Source organism: Orcinus orca, chromosome 1 (genome assembly GCF_937001465.1).
Source record: "Orcinus orca chromosome 1, mOrcOrc1.1, whole genome shotgun sequence".
In the NCBI taxonomy this organism is placed as follows: Eukaryota; Metazoa; Chordata; class Mammalia; order Artiodactyla; family Delphinidae; genus Orcinus; species Orcinus orca.
In genome coordinates, this window is record NC_064559.1 from 210333326 (window position 1) to 210347064 (window position 13739).

General features: G+C 56.2%; 2 protein-coding genes across 3 annotated transcripts in view; one reads left to right on the plus strand and one right to left on the minus strand.

The window, feature by feature from the left end:
* Positions 1-13739, minus strand: part of TP73 (tumor protein p73) — a 680368-nt gene that overhangs the window by 473883 nt on the left and 192746 nt on the right. The window lies entirely within an intron of this gene.
* On the plus strand, positions 2905-11623 carry C1H1orf174 (chromosome 1 C1orf174 homolog). 2 transcript variants are annotated; one of them, XM_004272318.4, is made up of 4 exons: positions 2905-3058; positions 9202-9312; positions 10072-10560; positions 11013-11623. In XM_004272318.4, the coding sequence occupies exons 1-4, from the start codon at positions 3044-3046 to the stop codon at positions 11124-11126; spliced, it is 729 nt and encodes a 242-aa protein (XP_004272366.1). In that variant the 5' UTR covers positions 2905-3043; the 3' UTR covers positions 11127-11623. The 2 variants fall into 2 exon arrangements, with proteins under 2 accessions (XP_004272366.1, XP_033288658.1); XM_033432767.2 differs by lacking the exon at positions 9202-9312 and having other exon boundaries at positions 2926-3058.

Sequence of the window (13739 nt, forward strand, 5' to 3'; positions counted from 1 at the left end):
TCGCGTCCCGACACGGCGGCTTGGGAGGTGTGCAGAGCGGAGAATCCAAGCATGCCTGCTCCACCAGGGCAGGAACTCCTGCTGCGTCAGGAGGGGCGAACTTCTGCCCAGGCAGGGGCTCCTGCCTGCTTCCTCCTGGGGAGCCTGAAAGGGGCTTGGGTCCTGGAGAGAAGAGGTGACTTCTGATCCACTTCCACTGTCCAAGGAGCCTTATCTGATTCCCCTGAGTGGGTCTGACACCCCGGGTGCTGCGGCTTCTCCCCTGTGGCTCTTACCACCAATGCAGATGGATTGATCCTCGTGTGATTATTCCAGCAACGCCCATCCCTCTGTGGGGCTAAACCACTAAAAAGGCAGGACTGGCATGAGCCCACCACCACTGGGACCCCAGGCCCAGCTCAGCACGGCCATGACAGCTCAGCAGACACATGGAGTGAGTGAGTGAAGGGATGCCTTGCAGTGCTCCAGGAGAGAGGGGATAGGAGAGCCAGCTGGCTCCACGCCCTGGGGGAAGAGTACAGGATGCTAAAAAACAATTGACAGGCTGAATTTGGGGTTTGGGGAGAACATCTGGTAATGCACTGCCCCCCAACCGGGACATGAAATTGAAGCTGCATTGAGATTTGTAGAATGAACTAGCAAGGCAAAATGGGTGGGGGGCTGGGGGGCAGGTTTTCCAGGCGGAGGGAATAGTGCATGCAGGGTGGGGGCTGAGAGGGAGCGGGGAGCACAGCAGAGGGGGAGGGGAGGGGGTGGCAGGGCCAGATAAGTCCGGACGAGGGGCAGCGGTGGGCAACCTCAGAGGGCTTTCTGAGCATTCATTCGACCATCATTCATTGAGTAGCCACTGTGCCAGGCACTGTGCTGGGCTGTGCAGGTCGTATTAGGACTGTCGCTCTCCATCCTAGAAGCGGTGAGGAAGTGCTGAAGACCGTTAGCAGTGGGGTGGGTCACTGATCAATGACCACCCTGACTGCCAAGGGCAGAACTGGCAAGAGAGGAAGGCGGACCAGGGATGGTGGCTGATGGGACATGGGCCGTGAGTATGCCCTGGCTGTCAAGGCTGGCCCTGGGGGCCAGGCCGGATCAGCTGGGCAGCTGGAAATACCACCTATGTAAACTGGAGGCAGGGGAGCAGTGAGGGGGGAGCAGAGCATATCGGTGACAAGAGATCAACAGCTCCTTTGGGACGTTAAACTCGAGATGACACTGAGATGATCCGGCCACAGTCGGACACGCTGAAGCAGTGCGGTGTGTATCTCAGTTGACATTAACCATAAACCACCATGGAGCCCAAAACTGGCTTGTGGCGATCAGCCCCTAGTTAATGAGAACTGAGAACTCAGAGCTCTTAAGGAGTCTAAAATCACTGAACCCAGCTCATCGTGAAACCGACTTCAGCGAAAACGGGACAGGTTAGGTATTTAACACCCATATCACTTTGCTTTTTTCTTAACAGCTGACAGTGATTATGTTAGTTTCCCCTTCAAAAGGATTTCCTGCCAGCCCACATTTGTCTTTTCCCTTAGGTGTGTACCATGGGGAACAACCCGGTGAAAAGCATGGGACTGGGAAGGAAGACGGATAGGATAGCCAGGTAGGTGAGCTTGTGCTGGTGTTTGCCTGTGCATGCACATGTATGCACGTGCACGGGTGTGTGCAATTGTGTGCAGTGCGTGTGTGTGCATGTGTCCGTGTGTGCGTGTGTACCCTAGGACTGCACGTGTCTTCACGCACTGCCAAAAGCAAAACCCCAGGTGCAGCCCTAATTACCTAAGGACGCGTGTCTAGAGAGGAGAGTCTGCATAGCGCTCTGGCGGGATCCTGAAGGGCCCACATTTTTTATGCACTGAAAAGAGGCATCGACTGTATTTCCAGGCTTCGAGGGAGTCATTCCGTCAGGGCAGAGACCATGAAGCCTTTGGAAGAGACGGTGAATCACGCCTCTGCCAGGGAACCACGCGCGGAGAGACCCTCGAGCGGTACACATTTCAACCTTTATACTTTAATTTTAAAACGTAATTGACAAAACTGCCTGATTTAAATGTTCTCATCTGTTTAAAAAAAAAAAAAAACAGTAATAACAAAAGGAAACAGCTGTCGTTTATTTGTGAAGAGCGCATGGTCCCAGCGTCCCTGATGAGAAAGTGGGTGGTTCCGGGAGGAGGGCCACAGCGGGCACGGAGGCTGGTGTCCCCCGGCCCGAAAGGGCCCTGCGGCCCCGGCCCCGGAGCCCCGAGCACCGGGAGGGCTTTAGCCTCGTCCGTGGACCTCGGTCCCGGGGCGCCGACGCACGTGCCTGAGACGAGGTGCGGGCCAGCGCGGGGGACCCACCCGAGGGCGGCCGCCCCCGGGGCTCGCGGCGGGAGACGCCGCCGTCCCTTCCCACGCGGGCCGGGTTCGCCGTGCAGCCCCGGGCCCGGCCCACCCAGCACTGCATCGGTGGGCAGTGCGGCCAGGGCGGGGAACGGCCTCGCGCGACCACCTCCAGGGACTCCAGCATCGCTCCCGGGGCCCAGAAACCAAGGCCGGGGCCCGGGAAAATCGCCTGCCGGACCGGGGTGGAAGACACCGCCGCGCAGGCCCTCCCAGCCAGCCTCCACGCGCGCGGCCGGGGACTCCAAAGGAGGCCCCTCACGAACATGGCCGCCGCCCCGCTTAAACATGGCGGCCGCAGAGCCTTCACGGGAGGAGCCTCTCTAAAATATGGCCACCGACCCTCTTAAACATGGCGGCCGCAGAGACACCAAGGGAGGCGACCCTCATAAATATGGCCTCCGCCCCGCTCAAAAATGGCGGCCGGAGAGCCCGCAAGGGAGATTATCCTCACAGCACTGCCGTGAGACCCGCCAGCTACGTAAAACGCCGACTTTGTTGGGTCACATGCCTGGAGACGCCTGGCTGTGATTGGCCAGCATTCTGGTGACGTCAGACGCCGCGGCGCGAGCCGAGGGCGGCCGGGTCGTTTCTCTGCTGGAGAGTGTTAGGCCCGGTGCTGGGGCTTGGCGGCGGGGCTGAGGGCGGCAACGCGCCGCTCACACTCATGAGGAGCCGGAAGGTGAGGGGCCGGAGGCCGGGCGGGAGCTGCGCCGGGCGCAGTGGGGGGTGCCGCCGCCAACTTTCTGGGAGCGGAGGGGGAGCCACGGTACGCCTCGGGCGGAGGTGGGGGATCTCTGCCTGGCTCTCGACCCCCGGGAGGGAGCTCCCAGGCCACGCCCTTGGAAGGGCACCCCCCCCATACCACGCCCCCGGGCTAGGGAAGCTCCGAGGCCACGCCCCTGGGAAGGGGGCTCCCAGATCAGGTCCTGGGGTGGGGGCGCTCTCTCTCCGGAGCTGGTCCGGACCCCTGGTGCCCTGACGCTGCCCAGCCCGGGGTTCGCGTGCCTCTGCTGCCGGCACCCGAGCCCGGGGTCAGCCAGCCCAAGTGCGGGCACATGACGACGGGTACACCCCGGAGGGTGGAGAGGATGGAGGGGCGCCAGTTCCTGGCACTGGTAGCCGGCGGGCGGTGTGAACCAGGGCGAGGGCCCGGGACAGGATGCGCCCCTGCCTGGGGAGGGGGCCCTCCGGGGGGTGGGAGCGGCGCCTGGGGTACCTTTGACCCGAAAGTGTGTCTCCTGAAAACCCACGTGGTTGCGCTTTCCCAGCCTGACGTCTCTGCCTCTTGAGGGATTGTTTAGCGCGTCAGTGACTTAGTTGGGTTCGCGTGTCGTTTTACTTTTTTTCTCACACTTCTGTTTGGTTCTAATGTAGGGTTTTAATTTACTGATTTTTTTAAAACCTTTAGGTTTTTTCCCCCAGGGGTTGCTCTAGGTCTTACCGTGTACATTGTAATTTAGCAGAATTCGTTTCAGATTGAACTAGCTTAGTTCCAGAGAGATACACAAATGTTACCCCTATGTAGCTCTGTTCCATTAACGCACTCTGTTCCCTTAACGCACTTTTCTGGTGGTGGTAAATGTTTAATGTTACAAACCCGATAGTACACTGTCATGATTACTTTACCAGCCGTGGTCATTTCCTTAGCCCAGTACAGCCTTGATGCCACGCATCTCCTTTGTGCTGTTATGGGCATTCCTGCCTACACTTGCATACGTGTTACTGTATGCAACTGGCTTTTAAATCACCTTAGGGAAGGAAATAATATGCACGTAAACTGTCTCCGTGAGGACGTAATTACCTTTACTGGTGCCCTTTTTTCTGTGGATTTGTTTTTTTGGGTTTTTTGGGGGGGTTTTTTTTTTGCTGTACGCGGGCCTCTCACTGCTGTGGCCTCTCCTGTTGCGGAGCACAGGCTCCGGACGCTCAGGCTCAGTGGCCATGGCTCACGGGCCCAGCCGCTCCGCGGCATGTGGGATCTTCCCGGACCGGGGCACGAACCCGCGTCCCCTGCACCGGCAGGCGGACTCTCAACCACTGCGCCACCAGGGAAGCCCTTTCTGTGGATTTGAATTATCGTCTGGGGTCACCTGCTTCCAACCCAAAGAACTTCCTCTAGTATTTCTTGTAAGAGGAGTCTGCAGCAACAAGTGCTCAGTTTTTGTTTATCTGAAGTGTCTATTTTGCCTTCACTTTTGAAGGATGGTTTTGCTGGATATAGTATTCTTGGTTGGCAGTGTTTTGTCTGAGAACTTCGAGTCTGTTTGAATGTACCCGCTGTGGTCTGGCGCCCACTGCTTCTGCTAAATCAGCAGTGTTATTTGTTGGGCTCCCTCGTCCTAAGGAGTCATTTTCCTCTTGCTGCTTCCGAGACTTTCCCCTTGTCTTTGACTTTCAGCACTTAAACAGTGTTGCATCTGCTTATAGATCTCTTTGCAGTTATCCTAGTTGAAGTTCAGTTCTTTGAGATTGCTGGGTTTGGGGAATTTCCTGGCGGTCCAGTGGTTAGGGTTCCATGCTTCCACTATAGGGGGCGTGGGTTCAATCCCTGGTTGGGGAACTAATCCCACATGCCGCACGGCGCAGCCAAAAAGAAAAAAAAAGAAAGAGAAACAGAGATTGCTGGTTTGTACATTGTTGTTTTTCAATAAATTTGGGAAGTTTTCAGCCATTATTTCTGCAAATATTTTTTCTGCCCCTCTCTCTCTCCTTTCTTGCTGGTACTCCCATTACACGTATGTTGCTGCACTTAATAGTCTCCACCATGTCTCTGGGGCGCTCTTCATTCTTCTCCATTCTTATTTCTCTGTGTTCTTCAGCTTGTGTAATCTAGCAATCTATCTTCAAGCTCACTTATTCTTTCTTCTGCCAGTTCATATCTACTCTTGAGCACACCCCCACCCCTGCCAGTGAATTTTTTACTTCAGCTATTGTAATTTTCAACTCCTGAATTCCCATTTGGTTCTTTTTTATAATTTCTGTCTTATTATTGATAATCTCTATTTGATGTGATGTCATCAAATCTTTCTTTGATCATGGTCTCTCTTAGTTCTTGAACACATTTATAATGGCTATTTTGAAGTCCTTTTCTGATAAACCCAACATCTGATCTCTCACAGGGAGTCTCTGTTGCTTTTATTCTAGTGTGTGGGTCTGCTTTCCTGTTTCCTTGCATGTTTCATGATTTTTTGAAAACTGGACATGTTAGATAACATATTGTAGCAGCTCTGCGTACTGGTCTCCCACCCCCACCCTGAGGCTTTTTACTGTTAATGTCCTTTTTATTTGTTTGGTGATGGGGATTCTGGTAGAGTCTGTTTCCCTTCCCACAGCTGAAGCTGTGATGATGCTCCTCAGGGGCAGTGTTGGGTGTGCCCACAGTCACCTGGGTCTCACTAGTTTCAGGGGGGCTGTCTTCCTCTTTCTCTGACCACACCCAGCTCTTTCTTTTTTTTTTGGCTGTGTTGGGTCTTCGTTGCTGTGCGCAGGCTTTCTCTAGTTGCGGCGAGCGGGTGCTACTCTTCTTTGCGGTGCGCGGGCTTCTCATTGCAGTGGCTTCTCTTGTTGCGGAGCACAGGCTCTAGGTACATGGGCTTCAGTAGTTGTGGCTCGCAGGCTCAGTAGTTGTGACTTGCGGGCTCTAGAGCGCAGGCTCAGTACCTGTGGCACACGGACTTAGTTGCTCCGCGGCACGTGGGATATTCCCGGACTCAAACCCACGTCCCCTGCATTGGCAGGTGGATTCTTAACCACTGCGCCACCAGGGAAGTCCCCACACCCAGCTTTTAAGCTCCGCTAGTTGCCAGCTGATCGCCCAGTCGTTTTCAGCGATGACCTGGAGTATAAATTTTCTACAAAGGAATCCAATCACTTTCTGGCTTCTTTGAAGGAATAGTTTCTAAGATCAGTGTTTGATGTTTGTTCTGACCCCAGGAGGGATCCTCCTGCTGTGTTTTTCCCTGGCTGTCTCCTGAAGACTATACGCCTACACTTTATCTTGACTTTTCTCCCATCTGCCTTTCATCACAGCTTCCACTGTTCTTGAGGACCCCTTAGGCATTACCTTCTCCACACTCTGTTGTAAATGAAGTTGGAAGAGATTAAGAGCCCTTTGTTTTGATGCCTGCCTCTTCTCCAGGCAGAATCTGAGCCAGGGCTCCCCAGCTGGGGACAGTGACAGGCTTCTCTGTGTGACACCCCTGCTCTCAGAGCTAAGTGCTCAGGGGAGGGAAGGGGGGCAGCAGCCTGAGATCCCCTGGACTTGCCTCTCCTGGCCTTGGAACCACTGCCTCGCTAGGAGGGGCGAGGGCGATGGGGCCCCAGTCTCCTTAGTGCCCTGCCCAGGCGGGAACCTCTGTTCCACGAGTGGGGCCTCGGCAGAAGGGAGCGCCTCCTCTCAAGCGTGCTTGCTGGAGACTTGGCCTCACAGCAGGTGGGGTGAGGGCAGAATGAGAAGTGCTGCCATCCTGCCCCCCTGGGAAGAAAGCCCTCTGCCTGGGGCGGGGGGGAGGGTGTCCTGTGTGCTGACCTTGGCCGCTTGGAGTTGGGACACCAGAATAACTGTTTCTTCATTTTGCTCTTTGCTTATAGGACCATTTGCAAAGGCTTTAAATGGTGGTTTTTAATACTCTTCACCAGTTGCACTGGGGGAGGGTTCGTGGAGCACCTCTTGCTGTTTTGTTGATCTCTTCCAGCCCTTTTAGTCTTTAACTAGTCTGCTTGGAAGGAGGAAGTCCTCAGTGATGGGGGCTTTTTCATTTAGGGGTTGTTTACGTGGAAGCAACCAGTTTACCTAACTGAAGAGCAACGGTTCTCCAAGTTAGAAAAACATGTAATTGATTCTTGACATTGTGGAGCAAGGGCCTTAGAGGTAGTTTTACCCACGATTAAACTAAAGCCAAAATGCCACTGGAGTTGACTCTCGCAAATCTGGTGCGGATGGCAGATGGCCTGCTCAGGTGCCTGTAACCACAGCTCGTGGGTCTCAGCCAGACCCTCACCGACTTCACCTCTGCAGAGGGGCCCAGCAGGCTGAGGGGTGACAGGCCCCCCCGAGGAGCTGTGGTACAAAGCATCTAGAAGTGCCCTGCTGCCAGCAGAGGGCCTGCACGGCACACAGCCCCAGAGCCGGACGGCAGGTTCTCTGCTCGGTCCCTCTGCAAGCAGCCAAGGCTTTCATGCGGGTGGCTCTGGTGACAGAGCAGGGGGAGGGGCTCTGAAGCCAGACATCACTGTGTGTGACCTCGGCAGGGTCCTCTCCCGAGTCCCCATCTGCAGTGGTGCTGCTCCTTCTAAAGCTGCCCGGCACGAGCACAGCGCCTGTGTGTTGACACTCAGGGATGGTGGCCGCCGTCACAAGCGCCAGTCCCCCCTGAGGGAGCCTGGCACGACCCGGCATCGAAATGTTTGGAGTCGGACTATAACGGGAAGGAGAGGATAGTCAGCGACTTTCTGGGGCTAAGAATGTCTGTTCCCGACTGTGGCAGCGCTAGAGCTCCAGGGAGACTGGGTGGCGCGGTGCCGTCCCCACAGGAGATGTTCTGTAACCTCTTAGGCTTAGTTCCTTGGGTATGAGCGCCACACTGCTGCCTGGGCTCTCTGAGCAAAGCCCAGCCCCGGGGCGTCCACATCAGCGGGTCCTGCCTTGTTCTCGCTGTGGAAGCTGCCTTCCCCTTCCCTCTAAGTGCCCTCCGCAAGCGGTCACGTGCCTCGGAGCCTCGGTGGCCTGCCCTCCTCCAGGGGCCTCTGGATGAGATGCTGCTGTGAAGATTTCTAAACTAGCTTGTGTGCTTTCTGATCTCTTTTCTCCACTTCTGGGCATGCTGCCCCCCATCCCGCCCCGTCCTCAGCCCCCAGGTCTCGGCCGCTGGGATAGCGCTGTCAAGCTTGCCCTCCGCTACGCCCTCCTCACTATCCCCCACCTCTCTTACTTTCAAGTTCTCACTTGCGCTTTAATGTGTTATTTTCTAAGTGTCTGTGGTCCCCATTCTGGAACAGAGAGAGCAGTCAGTGGAGAGGCAGGTGAAATGCAAATGAAGCCCCAGTTTCGCGAATTGTCGCGTCAGTGCTGAGCTTAGTTTTGACAGATGCACCAGGTTGTTGGCTGCCGGGAAGATGAGGGAGGCACGGGCAGGAACTCCCTTCCCATCTCTGCTGCTTTTCTAAAAACCTAAAATTATTCCTAAATAAAATGATTGTCAGTTTCATTGTTTTAATTCCTTTCTTGTCACTAGAAGACTTTCCTTTGCATTCCAAGTGAGATGGCGGCGGGCGGTTTGTGTGTTGCGGCCTGTGGACGGCAGCTACGGCTCCTTTAAGCTGATGGGATTAGGCCTGGCTCCCCTGTGATTTCAAAGAGAGGGTTTGCGGGGGGCGGGGGGGGGGGCTTTTGCTTTTTCACCTTTTATCAAGAACCTTCTGAGCAAGGATACAGGCTGCTTATTCTAAACACCTGAAGTCAACTGAACATCTGTTCACTCACAAATGGAGGTTCTAAAAACGTGGGAGGTGGGGACAGAGTATGCGAGCTTCCCGGATCATGGAAATGGGGCTCAGCACCTTCCACCCAGCTTTGTGCAGATGCGCCATTCAGGCCACCGTATCAGGGGAGCCCCTGGCGGTGCAGTGGTTGGGACTCGGCGCTGTCACTGTGCGGGCCTGGGTTCAACCCCTGGTTGGGGAACTAAGATCCCACAAGCCACACGGCACAGCCGGAAAAAAAAAAAAAAGAGGCCACGGTGTCTGTCCTTCCATGGTCGATAAAAACATGGGGGTGGGAGGGGCCACCTTCGGGGTCTCTGACCAGCCTCTGGTCTGGCCCAGCTGGCAGGTGGAGTGCGGTCCTCGGCGCGCCTCCGAGCCCGGAGCTGCTTGGCCACATCGGCCTCGGCCCAGGAAGCCCACGTCGCCACGTCTGCCCGGACGGCATGTCAGGTGAGCCTCAGCCCCTCGGAGACAGGACCGGACTGAGTGTCCACCTCTCCACGAAACATGTCACGTTAGAAAGCCTTGAGTGTGGCGAACAGACCAGAGGCGAGGTCAGGGCGCTGTCGCCATCAGAGGAGGCCCCGCCCTCGGTGCACGTGCTCCCCACCCACCGAGAGCTGTGGGCTCAGCGGCCTCTGCTGGGCAGCCTGAGCGATGCTGGCACAGGCCATGCTGCTCACCCCAAAGGGCAGGTGGGGAGGCAGGGGACTCTGTGTCCAGCCAGGGGCACGCAGCCATGGTGGCCCGGTGGTCCCAGTTTCCAGAGCGGCTCCCTTGAGCCGCAGCCCGGCGGTCTGGCTAGACCTGGCGTCACAGCAGCAACTGGCCTGGTTTCCCTCCTGGGGCGCCGCTTGTTAGAGCTGCGCTAAGTCAAGTTCACGGTCCTGTTGAGCGCCCGCTCCTGCCATGGAACAGAGAGTCCTGCCTCATCAGAGCTCACAGCCCAGCAGAAACGAATGGAAGCTGGGTCTAGGGTCATCATTTTACATGTCAGGGCGCCCCTCGGGGGACAGCGTCAGTCTGGACTCCGCCCCTTTGGCGGCAGACAATGAAAGGACCCTGTCCTGTAAGTTGTGGCTCCAGCGGTGATGTCGCTTGCTGTGAGCAGGACTGCCCGCCCCTGGCCTTGAGGCTTGTTAACTGTTTGCCATCTGCTTCGTAACCTTCAGCGTGTCTGGTCTTCCCTTGCCTTTTCTCTCCTGACAGCCTTCCTCATCACAAAAAGCCACCGACAGGCGCACGTCCAAGAAGTTCAAGTACGACAAAGGTCATCTTGTGAAGTCAGAATTCCAGAAACCCATCCCCCAGAGCGACAGCACTGCTGCGCCCACAGCGACCCCCGAGACCCCAGGTCAACGCGAGCCTCTGGCATCGGCCGAGGACAGGGCCAGGCTTCCGGGAAAGGAAGCCAGTGGCTCCGCTCCTCAGGGGACCGCAGGACTCCCCCAGGGGCACTGTGGAGCCATGAGTGACGCCTGCCCGGTAGAGACTGAGGACAGGCCGCCCCCGCCGAGATGCGGGGCCCCTGCGGGAGGAGAGTCCGACAGTGGCTGCCCCGAGAGGGACGGGGCGGCGGCGGACCTGGAGCAGAGCCACACGCCTCCACTGCAGATGGACAACAGCGTCCTTCTCGACGACGACAGCAACCAGCCGATGCCAGTGAGCCGCTTCTTCGGAAACGTCGAGCTCATGCAGGTAAGGCCTGTGGCCTCTCCCCTGGGCAGGCAGCCCCCAGCAGACCGCACGCCTAGTCACGGCCCCAGTTCACACGTTGAGTGCCACCCGGTGCAGACCAAACACAGTAAGAGCTCTAACCCGGGAGGAGAGAGCAGAACGGCTGCTGGTGTGGGGCATCCCCCGCACGGAGCTGAGAAGCGTTGCCATAGCGAGCGCGGGTGTGGGCGGGCTGGCTGACGTGAGTCTGGACCCTGCTGCGGGGTGTGAAGTCATGGCCGTGGTTTGCGGCCCTCTGGGCAGTTCCCCCGCATTTGCCGGGCTTGCTTTTGCTTTTAACCCAGAGTGTTTCCTCTCTCCCTCCATCACGCTGGTGGGGAGTACGCTCCCATGATGGGGGGGGACCAGAGCCCGGAGACGGGTGCTCGTGCTGGGCAACCCGTGCCTGAAGCAGGTGTTCTCTTCCCTCCAAGGACCTCCCGCCAGCATCGTCATCCTGCCCTTCGATGAGCAGACGCGAATTCAGGAAAATGCATTTCAGAGCCAAAGACGACGATGACGACGATGCCGACGGTGCAGAAACATAGAGGGTGAGATGCACACACTGATCCTCTGCACGTTCAGTACCGCTGACTGCTTCCCAGTTCAGCACGTTAGAGATTTATACCAAACCTATCTCCAAGAGTCCATGCTTCTAATCAGAATTCAGAACTGACCCACAAGGGTCAGCAGCACAGAACGCCACGTACCCGCGGGGAGACTGGCACACGTGGACTAAAAGACCTCTGCGTGCACAGCTGTTTCCGCAGTGATGCGTTTTCTCCCATCTGTACCCACGGGGTGGCTCCAGCTAACTTCTCTCGTAAACGAGAGATCTCTGTAAAGGAGACTCTTAAGCTTAGCTTTGATAACGTGCAAGTTTACTTTCCATAATCAGAATTTGATCATTCTTGTGACTGATTCAATCCCAGTTCTTAAAGAACTCTCCTTTATTTCTGTATATGAAGCTCATGTGTACCTTGGACATTCAGCAAAATCCATATGGAAAAGAAATAAAATATATTTTGAAAATATTTTTAAAGAAGGCTTATGTCCCTAGAGCTGTATTCCTTTCTAAAATGCTGGACAGCCAAGTGGAGAAAATAGATCCTGTCCTGTCTTAACACGTGCGAGGCTGGCTCAGCTTTGCACCCGTTAACCAGCGCCAAGAGCTGAGAGCGCAGGGCTGTGAGCTGGAAGGGACACGGCTCCTCCTCTTGAGGCTGTGGGGTTTCTGAGATGGTAGGTGTTCGGCACATTCCCGCCCTGTGTGGTGTGGGGACCAACCATCCAGCGAAGCCGTGCTCTTCTCCCTGGTGCAGTGTTACCTGGTGCAGCTGCCCTGCCGGAGCTACACTGCCACTCCCCCTGTCTCAAGGAGCGCCTGGTGACACATTCTTGCCAGTGGGCTCCGGAGAGGAATGTGGGCCTGCTTGTCTGCTGCCCCTTCCTGTCACCAGCTGCTGGCAGAGGACACCAAGGCTGGTGACTAGGAGAGCGTCCAAGAGGGAGCCTGGTCCCCGGGTGACAGGCACAGGAGGAGAGCTGCCTGCAGTTCCGGAGGGCCGTGCTGGATTTTCACGAGTGAGCAGCGGTCCTACTGTTGGCTGTGCTAGCAAACACTTCTGGTTTAGTTACGACAGCCGTTAGACTTCCCTCCCTCTAAAATGTCCTGTGAACAACGGAAGTTTCTCACATAACATCATTTGGGGGCAAAATATAGTTGAATTGCCCTGTAAGGTTGGCCACTGTCCTTGATGGACCCAGAGTGCCGCCGGGAAGCGCCTGTCCCCACACGTGTCCCCACAGTCCCTCTGCTTCAGTGTGGTTGTTGTCCCGTCAGCAGCTGTGACCTTCCCCTGCTCTGAGTCACTCTGTGATTTATTGGTCAACAAACTACTTTAATAACGTGACGATGTTGCTTCTAAGGCCTTTTGGCAGCATCCAGGGAGAGTAATTTACAACCTGAGATTCTGCAGGAATGACTGTTAATCACGGCACTCGGATTCGTGGGGGTCGAGCTGCATCAGATTTCAGGGGATTTTGTCTTTCCCCTACACTGGCTCCCGGGAGAAGCATCAACCTGAATCACAGCCCACCTGCAGGACAGACACGTCGGCATGTTCCCACCAAAATGCGAAATGTAAACCTCACTCCTGGATGCCTGAGCCCCGCTGGCTTGCGGTCCGCGTGGAGCCTGGAGCGGTTCCTCCCCAGCCGCCCAGGTTGCTGAGCTAAACCGCAGGAAGCTCCCCACGTGTTCCAGGCCTTTTTCTAACCGATGACGGACAGTGTGGTGGGCCATCGTCCCGCCCACCCGCCTCCCCGGCGCCAGCTGGCTCCACTGAGTTGCAGCTCTGGTTTCCAGTGGCAACTGGAGGATCACGTTGAGTGCAGGGAACGCGCCCAGTGGAACCTGCTGGGTGTTGAAGGTGGCCAGGGTGGGCAAGTCCATGTCCCTGATGGTTACTCCCGAGAGTGAGACATTACCAAAAGAAAACACCAGGTGTCCCCGTAAAGAGGCGGCTGGGACCAGGGCGGCGCATCTGGGGAACCTGTTCTGTGCTCACGCGTGCAAGGACAGTGCAAAGAAAACACGTCGTGAGGCCAGCCCAGGGTGACGTGAGCAAGACAGATGGAATGCAGATCAGGCCCGGGGGACGAAATAAAGTTTCAAAAAGCATATTAAAACGCGTGTTAAAATTGCTCTAATTGGGAATACTCCGAGGATGTGTTCTGCCAGCATTTAAAATGAACACCCGACCCACAGGCCAGGCCATGTGACACATGCAGATTTTTAGAAACACTTCCTACGTAAAATGACCTACCGGTGCCAGAGCAGTAGGGGTGTGGGGTGCGTCCTGCAAGCATTCCTGCGACTATGTCGACTGCCATCGACCGCTCATCCCGCTTCCTTGCGCACGTCTGTGCAGGGGACCTAGGACCGGCCTCAGGCACGACAGTTCTCAGAGCTCACAGGACTCGGGAAAGCAATTCAATTTTAATCTTGGTCACCCCGATTAAAATTAGCAGAGGGAAAAGGTGCACGGGGCCAAGGCCAGGAGAGACCGGCACAAGCTTCCGGACACTCTCCCGGCAGTCACACCGAGGCAGCACGATGTGGGCAGCAGAAGCCCTGACCAGTCAGCTCTTGGGGAGGC

Coding starts and splice junctions, on each gene's coding strand:
- C1H1orf174 (XM_004272318.4), top strand. Junction 9,313..10,071: donor CTGCCCGGACGGCATGTCAG/GTGAGCCTCAGC, acceptor CTCTCCTGACAG/CCTTCCTCATCACAAAAAGC. Junction 10,561..11,012: donor GAAACGTCGAGCTCATGCAG/GTAAGGCCTGTG, acceptor CTTCCCTCCAAG/GACCTCCCGCCAGCATCGTC.